Genomic DNA, 13,186 nt, shown 5'->3' with positions numbered 1-13,186 from the left:
ACAGAGAAAGATTCACTATTTAAAAAGATCTCTAGGTTTATTTATTTCATTTTAGCATGAATCCAAATTTCTATTATGTTCCTAACAAAAGGGAGAGAATAAAATAATTACTGGATGTAAGATGTAGAAACAGAACATTTTAGAAACACTTAAAATCAGAGAAAGTCTTTCACTCACATAACATGTGAAGTATGTTTAATAGCAAATGCAATCTCACAAAAATTATCCTGAATCATTAAAATAAAAACTTAACCCCCTACCAAATCACTATATTGTACACCTGAAACTGTATGTTAACTGGGAGTAAGATAAAAACATAAAAAGCCAAAAAAATTATCCTGAAACAGATACTACAAAGAAATAACATGCTATTTGATTTTTCTCTTATTTTTAAAAAATGTGATTATGACGGAAAATATAGGAAGCATACTGGATCAAAAATAATGGGCTACCACTTAATTTTCATACTCTCCTCTGTCTGTCATTACCACACTTATTCACAAGCAAATCCCAGTAAGTCTGATATTGATTCAGAGGAACTCATGCTTTCATTTTCTATTATTTTTTATTATTACTCAAAAAGGCATGCCTGATATGATATAGTAAAGGGACTACACTAATAACATTTGAAGAAGGAAGATCTCAAAACATAATTCATTCACACACAGCCTATTAATTGTAAATCATTAAAGACAAATATATTTATACACCATTATGGACAGAGAAGACTGAAGTATAAACTCTACATAGTTTGTCAATACACTGCTGAATCAATCCTGAAATGAAGTTTAGTCAGAGTAACTAGCAATTCATTATGAACCTAGTGACAGTTTTAATATTAACAATGCTCAGTGTAGCTGTATTTCCTGGATATATATCAAAGTCAGTTTCATAAACTCTACAGAGGGCTGAGTTTCACTGAAGGGGGATGGGATGCAGGAGTATGTTGATCTCAGCATTTATTGATATGAACTCTGCTGTAGCCACGACGCAAAGCATACTCTCCTCTGCCTTATGATTTTAAATAGCAGGGAAATAGTTTTTCAAAATAACCTCCCCTGAACAGAATTTTAGATACATATTTAAACATTTTTAAGTTTAGGGGGGAAAGTTTTATATCAACATGAAGTTGGGAGGGAACCGTTCAATTGTGTAGTAAGTGGCAACAAATGGAAACTAGATTGGTTTCAACCTAAAGATGCTAACTTGTATATATCGAACAAATATTTCCAAGCATTTCAGAAAATGTGCCCAGGTGGAATGGAGCATCATACACTGCAATGGCATTTGTGCTAACGCATCAATGAGAAGACCTGTCTCCACACCCTGACTATGCTGCCACGTGCCCTCTGCCCTGGACAAGGTGAAATCTACAGAAGCTCTTTCTTACTGAACAGTGAAATGGTTATAATTTCTTTTTCTTTCAGCATTCTTGTAAGGGCATAAGTTTAATTTATGTAAAGACACTCTGAAAACCACACAAACGCAGATTCGTTGTTAGGGTAGATCCCCTAACTGATATTAAAAACAAAAAAAGTACTATCAAACCCAACTGTGGTTTATGCACATTATTCAACCCATTTAAAAACAAATACTAGTTCAAAGTAACAGAAATAAGCCAGGATCACAGTCAGGTAATGCAGAGGAAGGCATGTCAAACTGGCTTCAAAAAAACCTAAGCTTGAATCTAATCACTTACAAGATGCATGACTTGAGAAAATTAAGTAACCTCTCAGTGTTCAAAGTCTGAAAAAGAATTAAATCACATAATCCACTCATAAACACCTAGCACAATGGACAGTAATACCTAATAAATTAATGAATCTGAATCCTGAATTTAAAAATACATATATTTAACCTACATGCTTATATTTATTTTTCCAAGGCACAATTTTTCCCCTTTATAAGTGAAATTGTTTATTATGGACTCTAGAAACTAGTCAAAATCTTTGTGTATAAGAATTTAAATAATAAATTAGGGCTTGGAGATCTTTCACTAGTACAATGGTGTACTATATTCCTATGGGTATGGAACATGGAACTATTCAATTAGTGAGACCACAGCCACACTGGAATAAAGTTGTTCTAATAATTTGATCATTAATTCTCTGGTATGCCTAAAATAGTTAAATATTATATATTTTCAATTCTAATCTACATTGTAATGATACATTTCAGCACATGCTCAGACTAATCATAATACAAAATTAATTTATTATCTAATGTGATTTTTATCTATTTTTAAGGCTATTAATCACCAGCCAGTGTACCATCAAGACAAACAGACACAAAAGTTTTAAGGGTATTCCACAGTGATTCCCAATGTCTATGCCAACTACCTATGTCATTTAATAAGCCAGTAACTATCTCTCTTAGCTAATGTCAAAAGGTATGCATAAACTTTGTATCTAGAGTCACACAACTGTACATGTAGAGGTCTAAAACTTCCAGCAACATTGCTGAAAAAATCAAAAACGTTCTTAAGGAAGTTTACCTGGGAACGCTGGTTTGTTATGTGAATTTGGAAAACAATTCAGTTTTGTACATGTTATTTGCTAGCGGTTCGTATGTTTATGCTTTCTCTTGTATCTTTCTCTTTGTCTTTTAACAGTCTTGACTGACACAAATTACATTCCCCCAAGCATTATGTCTTATAAACCACTACACAGCAAACCCCACATATATTTTATGGCAAAAGTTAAATACTATATTATTTATTACCAAAAAGCAATTCACTACAACATAGCAATGCAAACCAAACTTATTGAAAACACTAAATGTGTTTTTTTTAATGACAGCGGTTTTGCAAAATGTTACTTTTGCAAAAATCAGACACATTCATGCTCTTTACTCATATATAAATCACCATATTTCCTCTCCAGTAATGTGGATACTAACTTTGTCACTTGTGTTTTCTGTAAAAAGAAAAGCATTTTAAAATATTACTATGATATCATACTTTGTATCTTCCAAGGCCACCAGTTTCTTCAAAATAACATATTGGAACTGTTAGAAGAAATTGCAGTCCAACAAAATTGAAATTAATAAAGGATACATGACGCACTTACCTCTTGAAAGCAGTGGCACATTATAATGCAAGGGCATATGGAAAGGGAAAAGGTAAATTACTTAAACTACTTGATGCAAAATAGCTTCCCTTTCAGTTTGGAATACAAAGTCCCATTTTGGTCTAAGTAGAGTAAAGAGGGAGAGGAGTAAGGAAAATAGCAAGTCAAGACCAATAATTTGTATATGTAGAAGAAAGATTAAAAATTTCACAAAGTGCCTTGTTCAGTATTATTTATAAGAAGGAACAAAATGGTTAGCACTCTGGACTCTGAAGAAGGAACAAGAGCACTTACATAGCATTATTAAGAAACCTTCCAAAACTATCAATATAATTATAGATTTTATACTTTATGATGAGTAACAATTTCTCAGTAGTAATGCATAACAAATAAACACTTATTTGTGTCTTATGTTAATTAATCCCACATTAATTTGGGTGAGACACCTATCAATTTGGCAAACTGGCCAATGACTTTAAATCACTTAAATACTAATAATCTTTCTGCTTTGAGGAAAAAGACAACTTAAGAACTTAGCTTTATGCCCTTCTGAACTCTTAAATTTTTGGTTACTGGCATGTATTATTTTTAAAATAAAAAGTAATTTAATAAAAAGTCACAACTCTCAATGTTGCAAATCTTTTGTAACATTACAAAAATATGAAAAATGTACTAATCACATAATTAGTAAATACTCTGACAATTATTTCAGACAAAGTTTGCTACCTGATGAGGGAAACATATTCATCAATACCACAAAACACCTATCCTTCAAAATGACAGATCATTGACTAGTAAAAAGCATGATTTATCTTTGATTTCTCTAATCTGAATGCAGTAAGAGGAATGTCAACTGCAAATCTTAGAATTTCACAGACACCACACTTTGTTTTCAGACTAATCAAGTTTTCATTGTCCATCACCTGGACAACACCTGAAATCAACCTATTTTTAAATATACCCAGTTTGCCAGTGTGAAGCAATACCTTGCTTGTTCATGATGCAAAATATGTAATAACCCCCCTTTCCTTGAATTCTTGCACAGTGCTAGACAAAGGCACATGCTCAGTAATCACATGTCCACTGATTAAAAAGCCATCATCAAGGCCTTATTACTATACCACTGCCTACGGTTTCAGTTTGAAAATAATAAGCTTTAAATCATTTTATGTTTAAGGGTCAAAGTTGTTTTTATAAAGCAAATACTTAAGCTTCTTATTCATATTTTCACGTTGTAAATATAGTACTTTTCCATACCTCAATTTACTTTTACCTGTACAAGTTTCCACTAAGAAGACTATCTTATATGAATCAGTAAAGTTGGATTTTTTCCTTAAAAAAAAAAAAAGAAAAAGAAAAAGAAGACCATTTTATAACATTTCAAGAAATGTAAGGAGAAATATTTTTGTTCAGACACTTCTTCCAGTGGACTTTTTTACACTGAAATGGTAATTTAATTAACATAGTAAATTTCTGCTTTTAGTTTTCTATGGGGCCAATAATTTGACAGGCAGCATCTTTCTTCTAAGAATATCCACTTTGATCACTCTAAATTCTATTGTCTTGAAATGGACATACAAAAAAACACAACCAAACACACAACACTACATATTATTTCTCTTTCTCAAATAAAAGAAGAAATAACGTTCTTTGAAGGACACTAATTTTCCCCAATATATGCGTCAAAACTTTAAAAAGCCACCCACAACCACAAAAACTGTATGTTCGAAGCAGTAGCTGTTCTTCCAGACCTCCTGCTCTTTCTCTCAGCAGCAGCCTGGAACCCTGCCACCTTCTTTTCAAAGCTCCACGTTGCCATGGCAGCAGTGCTACAGAAAGCACAGCCCCTTCATTACGTGAATTAACATTCGGAAGGGATTATCTCAGAAAGGACCTATGCACGCAATTATTTTAATTATATTTTCCTGGGAACTGGCATTGGTTTAAAAAAAAATCATGCATGCAGATGATTTTCCTTTGTTTTTCTTTTAAAGCACATTTTTGTCAAAATCAATGTGATCAAAATGATTTTACAAAAATGACTTTGGCTTCAAGTATAGTCACAGAATTCCAAAAAGAGTAAGATGACCATCTATAAAGGAAGCTGCTGAAAATGCCATGTCAATCAATGTTTTTAAATGCCTCAAAAAGGAAAAAAATAATAAGGAACAGATTTTCAAAACTTCCACTGACATTAAACATCTAGTGTCCACTTCCATAAACCTATTCACATTTTAGAAAAACCTTTACAATGAAAACATCCTCTAATTTGTTTCTGATGTTTGTGAAGTATCCTTCGATGCTATTGTTCTGTCATTACTGTTTGCTTTTACAGACTAAATTCTAGCTTAAGCTTATCTGAAAAGAATGTTGCTGGCTATCTGACCTAAGCTAATGCATCATACATAGACATGAGTCAAAACTAAATTTGTTTTCTGTCTTAAGACTACTTCCTAGAAAAAAAGCTTCTTACAAGCTCCTCACTTCCTCTCTCCTTAGGATGAGATACATAAGCTGACACAACTGTAACCACTCTGTTTAAACTTTCAGTGACTAATTAAAGGATGGAAAAAATGAGAAAGAAAGACTCAAAATCTGTCTTGCATTATAAGTGCCAGCTGCTCCATGTTATACCAGGACTTGGAGAAAGAGTTAGAGTAGTATGTTACATGGTTCATAACATGTCAAAATGCAGTACTTAGGTTTTGATTAACCTATAATTGCCTTGCAGAAAGTGCTACATGTATATAATATAAAGCTACATGTTAATGAAGCAAATAAAATTTCATTTTCTTTCCTTCAAAGAACTGCTGATGGGGGATGGGGGGGTGGGGGGTGGGGGTAAATTATCTCCGGGAAATTGCCTGAAAGAAGAGTTTTGATAAGAGCAGAAAGCACCCTTAGCCACCTACCCATTTTGCTGTTTAATGTCACCCTGGGATCCTCTTCTCTGCCCCTCTGCTAGCTCCTGAGCAGTCTCGGAACACACGGTGGTGACTGTGGGCTGCCGTGGGACATTAACTGCAGGTTTACCAGCGCTCAGTGCAGATGAATGCTGGTCAGCACTAAGACTGGCATTAGCATGCAGTCCAGATGCAACAAATGAGGGAGGAGTGACAGCAGCCACGGGTGGAGGGGAAGCATGTGATGAAGTGGTCGCATGGGCTGGGGTGAAGGCAGACGATGGTGATGGGATGGATGTGACTTTTGGTGAAGACACAGAACCAAAGGGTCGTGGTGCCTTATTGTAGGCCATGTTGGTTGTGGAAGTGACTTTGGACACAGCAGGAGATGTAATGGGCACAGGTTTAACTACTTCTTTAGGTTCTCCCTATGTAAAATAAAAATAAACATACACAAAAACACACCAAATACATGCAAAATAGATTCACTGAAAAGAACACACAGCTAGTTTTTAAAAAGACAAACACAATCATGTTAGCAGCCCCGACTTTACTTGTTTCTACATAAAAACAATGAGCATTACATGCATGCCAACTGATCCCAACATGCACAACACAGATGCACACGATGAGTTTTTTTTTTTATAAAAATGAAAGAAGTTTCAAAATATCTAGGAACTAGAGTAGGAAAACTACCAAAAAGCCTAAATGTCATCATGTCAACAGACACTTTAATTTCCCAAAAGGAAAAAAATTTTAAATACCCCAACAATAAACAAAATATTGCTAACCAAAACATTTATTTTAGAATATCCAGAGTTGGCTTATAATTTCGTCTTTCAAACATGTTTAATTACTCCCCAGAGTACAATTATTTGATTCACGCAGAAAAAAACAGCATATTTCTAAGTCTTCTAATAAAAAAATATTTTTAAAACAGAAGGAAAAGATCATTTTCTCATCTAAATCAAAAATGTGCACATTCTAATGATTATTTTGAATAAAGATATTGCTTAAAAGAAAAATCTCAAAAATCCACCTGTTTTTCCTCTCTGGAATGTTTTGAGATATTCTTTGGAGGTGGAATAAAAATTCTTTCCCTCTTCCAAAATAGTTAATAGTTACATTTTAAAAAATGATCTTAGATGTTTCTTTATTGCTGTTTATCAAAGAAAAATTAATTACTAAGAAGAAAGATCAATTCCTCCTAAAATTAACATAGTTTGTGTTTGCAAATCCTTATCCCAAAGAAAGTGTGAAGTTTAAAACAAAACAAAACAAAAGGTTAAGCTTCTGTCACATTCAAGAATAAATTCCTACTCACCCTACCATCCCAAAAGAAAAACAATCAAATTCTTTTAAAAACCTACAAAGGTGGCCCTATTATGTTTCATTTTAAGAAAAAAATAAGTAATCTAAATTAATCTTGTAGAAATAATAAAGCTAACTGGGGGGACGGAAGTAACTTATGTCTCAGCAAATCAATATAAGTAATTCAGTGGAAAGGCACAAATAAAATTAAGGAGAAAACCCCCCAAAATATAAGCCAGTTGTGTATGAAAAATGGTTTGGGACAATTTGAAGATATATATGAGAGAAAAAAGGTACTTGCCAATAACCTAATCTAGAATACTCTGAAAATGTAATTAAAAACCTATTAATATTACTATTAAAATGTTATCAAAGACTTGTGATATTCATTTTCTGGAACCACTTTTTTACTCTCTTTAAAACATGTGAATAAACATAGACAAATTAAAAGTGAATGTGAATGTAAGAAATATGGATATAAGTTAGATAATATATGGCGAAAGAAAGCATGTTTTAATAATACGGGTATAATTACAGATGTCAATTAGGAATGTGTTGATTTCCATCCCTCACCCCCCACAATCCTTAAAGGGAAAGAACCGTAAGGAAAACTGTATTGAAACTATAAATTGTCAGTATGGCCTAAGACAAAGAATGGAAATGACAGTGATTCAGGAGGGACAATCAAAAGGTACCTAGTGATACCAGATGAGAAACACACCTTCTGCACCGCAACTGGCTCAGGCTTGGGTGTAGCAGATGCCCTGAAGGGGAAAAAAAAAAAAAAAGAAAGAAAGAAAGAAAGAAAAAAGGGGAAAAAACCATAAGTTTTTGCAAATAACTTATTAATATAATTTTATTAGTATATACCTTAGTATGTTAAATAATTATAGTTTCATAATTCATAGTCTTGACTATTCGTCTCCACTAATTAACTCCTGTAACTCAAATGCTGCAAGTACCGATACCCTTACACACTGGGTATTCATTAGTTTTCTACACACTCAAATTAAGAAAGACAAACACCAATTGTGCTTCCCATGCACCCGTGTTTAAGCTTTCAGTTACGGTTATTCTCCACCCAAAACTGAAAAGTATAATAAACATGACTTTCTCATCCTTTAGTGGTTCCTGAAATCTAATCTGAACCTCTATCTCCACTGGTATCTCTGCCTTTTCTTCTAACGTCCAGGAATATGACCACAGGATACTGGGTCTCTGTGAAGATAGTAAGTTCTGGTTGAACAGAGTCACCGAATGAGTATTTATTTTGTGTTTATATTCTTAAGTGCTTGTACAAGGTAGTATATTTGTTATGCTAAAACTAAACTTTAAGTTCTTCTATTAGGCTATAATTTCAGTGAAGGAAATGACCATATCCCATTTGTGTCTCTATACCAACACTGTGCCTGGCATGTAATATGTCATCAGTAATAAGAGTGGAAAGGAGAGACCAAGGAAAGAAGGGCAAAACTCCATGCATAGAACGTATTTCCAATTCAAATTAGGTATATTCGATATATGCTTTTTTGTATTATTACTCTCTCTTTAGTTAGCATGGACTAACAGTAACAATAATTGATTTGGAGCAACTATTGCATATAATCATGACAAATAACCGAAGTAGCAACTACCCTTATCCCCATTTTTCAAATGAGGTATCTCAAAGTTTAGAGTAAGTAAATTACATAGGATATACAGCTGGCTGACAATTCTTACATATTACAATATACTACCTGCAGTCAAAGATAGTAACTAAATGATTGGGAAAGCTTCTAATAACTTACCCAGTATTAAGGTACATATTATGTTTAATAATGCAAGAAGCAATGTGACTTCTCTTATAATACAGACTGCGATATCAAGTGCAAGATTCAAGAAATGTGACTATAGTAAGTAAATAAGTGATAACAATTTTAAGCTACAAACCATGAGATTATTTTACTTACAGAGAGAACAGATCGCCAACAAAAGAAACTACCATAGGATATTTGATCTCTATAATAATGAACTCTGATCATTTTTAATAGCAACTGAATTTTCCAATAACAATTAAATTGGTTAGTTAGGGCAAGCACCAACTGAATAATTGGCTGACCTAATGAGAGGCTACAATGGATGCTAACATTCGGTTACCACAATATAGAATTATACTCTGAAGTTGCATAACTTTCCATGTGTACTCTCAAATAGACAATTTCTCTTTTAGCTTATAGGGTTATTATAATAAGCAAAGGAAACAAGTTCAAGTACAGAACAGTGGAATCTTCCTTTCATTGAAATTTCACAATGAGATGTAATCACAAAGGATCTACTTATTAAAATCTCCCAAGACATTATTGGAAGTTTGCCATAATAGGGTGGTTTTCTTTTTCATCTGGACACACTTAAAGGTACATGGAACTCTTCTAGCAACATAAAAATAATTTATAAAAAAGAACTTGATATTTAAGTCACCAAGTTTCCAAACAGAATAAAATGCATATATCCCTATGTCCATGAAAACAAACCCCTTAGCTTTTCCTAGGTGTTAGTTCTTAACCAATGTTAGCAACAATAACAACAAGAAGCTCAGAATGGTTACTTTACTTAATTTTGGAATCCAACCTCTTACTTTGTTGAGAAAGCACAGAATAATAGTCCTAAAATACTTTATGCATTGGAAGCTCAACAAAAATACTGTACTGCTTGAAATCTTGAATTAACAGAAGAACTTAAAATCTGAAATTTGAATCTATTTGCCCTGCTTACCTTCTGATACAGTCTCAAAAGTGCAACTACCTGAACTAAGAGAAGCAGTCAGAAAAAAAAAAAAAAAATGGGGCGCCTGGGTGGCTCAGTGGGTTAAAGCCTCTGCCTTCGGCTCAGGTCATGATCCCAGGGTCCTCGGATTGAGGACAGCATCCACTCTCTGCTCAGCAGGGAGCCTGCTTCCCTTCCTCTCTCTCTGCCTGCCTCTCTGCCTACTTGTGATCTCTGTCTGTCAAATAAATAAATAAATAATCTTTTTAAAAAATGGATAACCCACCCTCAAAATCCCAGAATTAAGTCCATTAAACTTTAAAAACAAAACATCATTTTGTAGGGGAAAAACAGACTTACTTAAAAAGAAATGTCAAAGTAGTTGGCACTCAGTGCAATAAAAATTAGTTCCTTGGGTTTAAATATTTAAATAACCACCAAATGAGTCATAAAATCATTGAAACTTAGATTTCCTTAAAGTTACTTTGTTACGACATGCAAGTATTCATCTGACCTCTGAAAATTTATAGGCGTTCATAATTTAAGCCATATAATTTTTTTAAAAAAGATTTTTTTTATTCATTTGACAGAGATCACAAGTAAGCAGAGAGGCAGGCAGAGGGAGAGGGGGAAGCAGGCTCCCTGCCGAGCAGAGAGCCTATTGTGGGGCTCGATCCCAGGATCCTGGGATCATGACCTGAGTTGAAGGCAGAGGCTTTAACCCATTGAGCCACCGAGGTGCCCCAAAGCCACATAATTTTTTTAACTCTTCTATTTAAAATGGCCCTCATTTTATTTTTAATTTAAATTTTTTTTTAATTTGACTTTTTAAAAATTTTTTATTTATTTGTTTATTTGACAGAGACAGAGAGAGTACAAGCAGAGGGAGCGGAAAAGGGAGAAGCAAGCTCCCCACTGAGCAAGGAGCCCTATGCGGGGCTCAAGTCTAGGACCCCAGGATCATGACCCAAGCTGAAGGCAGACCTTCAACCAACTTCGCCACCCAGGCTCACCTAAAATGGCCCCCATTTTAGAGTGTGGTTTTGCTTTTTCTAGTAGAGAAGTCAAACTGTCCACATTAAAAATATTTGGAAAAATTTTCCAAATTTTTTTTAACACACAGTATGTGTACCTATAACATGCATTAATTACATTTTTATAAGATCAGTATTTAAGTGTATTTATCTTATATTTAAGTGTATTTTAACTTACATGTATATTTAAGTAAAATTACATGCTCTTATGACACAAACTACTGTGCTTTGAGAAATTAAAATACATGACCAATGAAATTTGCAAAATTAATGAACAGCATTGGTACTAGGTTTTTAAAAAGTCAAACTTCATTAATTATTATAAAATAACAAAATAAGATATACCACCTTTTGCTCTCAAGTGTGTAGAGTTTTTTTAAATGTTAATACATGTTTGTGACAACTGCATGTTGCTGGAAAAACTATGTATTAATATAGCTCTCTTGAAAAATAATTTGGCATTTATTTATACAAAGCCTTGAAGAGGGGCAGCTGGGTGGCTCAATGGGTTAAGCTCTGCCTTTGGCTCAGGTCATGGTCTCAGGGTCCTGGAATGGAGCCCCAGCATCAGGCCCTCTGCTCAGCAGGGGGCCTGCTTCCCCCTTTCTCTGCCTGCCTCTCTGCCTACTTGTGCTCTCTCTGTCAAATAAATAAATTAAGTAAATAAATAAATAAGTAAGCCTTGAAGAAAGCTCCTACCCTTTGACATAATAATCAGCTGCTGGGAATCTATCATAAGGAAACAACCTGGAATAAGGAAAGGGTTTTATGTATAAAGATATTCATTCCCTACAATGTAACTTATATAGTGAAAAACTGGAAACGACAGTTTAAATAAACAACAATGAGGAAATGGTTAATTGCAATAAAACCACAATAGGAAAATGCAATGATTAAAACCATTCTTTGAAAGAATCCTAAATTGCATGAGAACATGCCTACTTTATGATATTAAGTGAAAAAAGGAAGATATAAAATAGCATATCCAGTATGGTCAGTGCATGGAAAAAGTAGATGGAAACAGACTAACATTTTAGTAAAGGCTCTCTATGAATATTTGTTTTTTCTCTTTTGTGTTTTCTCTTTTATAAAACATACATGTGTTCTTTTTACGGCAAGTAAAACTATTTCTCAAAGTATGTTTCACGGAAAGCGACTTTCAAAACACAAAACAAATAAAGAGATTCTGTTACCAAAGATAGCTGTAATACTTAATTTACATAAATATGCTAGGCACAGAAATTCTCAGAGCCTTTAATGCCTAAAGAAAAAAATATTACAGACTGTTGTCCATATCCCTTTGAAGTATGGCATACTAATGTATTTAGAATGCTTATTTATTTAGGATACCTTTCTCAAGACTGGAGTTAGAGAAGGAAAAAACCCTCTGGGAAATGCTATTTTAAAGAAACAGTAAAGAAAGTAAATCTTTGTAAATCTGAAATGTTTACTTAAGCCTCCTGCAAGTGGCTAAAATAAAGGAAAAGAAATATTATAATCCATATAATCCTCAAAACCTTTTGTCATACCGAATATATTCTTTATCAAACTAGTTATTCTTCAACTGTGTTTAAATAAGCTACCCAAAGGTTATTAGAATAATTTAATCACTGTTTAAGGGAGGAAAATCCTATTTTCTTCACCAAATTGAAAAATGTATTTCCTATATTCCGAGGAGAAAACCCTAATATGTGAATAAGAAAAACTATTTCTCAAAAAATTGAGATTTTTACAGTTGTCTTTCTTTAAAAAAAAAAAACATTATACTGATCATCTGCTCCTTTAATTTAGAAATATCAGAGATTACTTCAAAGTGAATCATTTTTAAAAGACGTTTAAATAGATAAGCAGTTTTAAAAACTGAGGTATAATTATTAAAAATTATTCCCACATTTTTCTCTCCAAATCCTGGGAAATACACAACAGGGTAATATATCTCCATTTCAACCACAGTGATCATCACAAGTCACTTTTGTGTAGTGTGTGTTTCAAACCAGCAGAGATCCTGGAAATGGCTTAGTGCCATGGACTCAACAATTTGCTTATTGTTCTCTCTTCTCATAGTGTGAAGCCACTGTACAGGACTAAGCCATGATGGTGAGAGACTAGTGCCCTGGCCCAGTACTCT

The 13,186-nt window shown here is 33.6% G+C and overlaps 1 protein-coding gene across 10 annotated transcripts in view; it reads right to left on the bottom strand.

Moving 5' to 3' along the window:
• Positions 1-13,186, bottom strand: part of PDLIM5 (PDZ and LIM domain 5) — a 208,998-nt gene that overhangs the window by 82,611 nt on the left and 113,201 nt on the right. For 5 of the 10 annotated variants that reach the window (XM_047718016.1, XM_047718006.1, XM_047718008.1 and 2 more), the window contains 2 exons: positions 8,004-8,046; positions 5,981-6,399 (listed from right to left, as the gene is read on the bottom strand). In XM_047718016.1, the coding sequence (XP_047573972.1) occupies positions 5,981-6,399; positions 8,004-8,046 (462 nt within the window). Of the gene's footprint in view, positions 1-2,898; positions 2,916-5,980; positions 6,400-8,003; positions 8,047-13,186 lie in introns of all 10 variants that reach the window. The other 5 variants (XM_047718009.1, XM_047718010.1, XM_047718013.1 and 2 more) reach the window with 2 other exon arrangements.

This window comes from Lutra lutra, chromosome 2 (genome assembly GCF_902655055.1).
Source record: "Lutra lutra chromosome 2, mLutLut1.2, whole genome shotgun sequence".
Classification (NCBI taxonomy): Eukaryota; Metazoa; Chordata; class Mammalia; order Carnivora; family Mustelidae; genus Lutra; species Lutra lutra.
The sequence above is the reverse complement of the archived record's forward strand: the minus strand, read 5'-3'. Positions and strand labels throughout refer to the sequence as shown.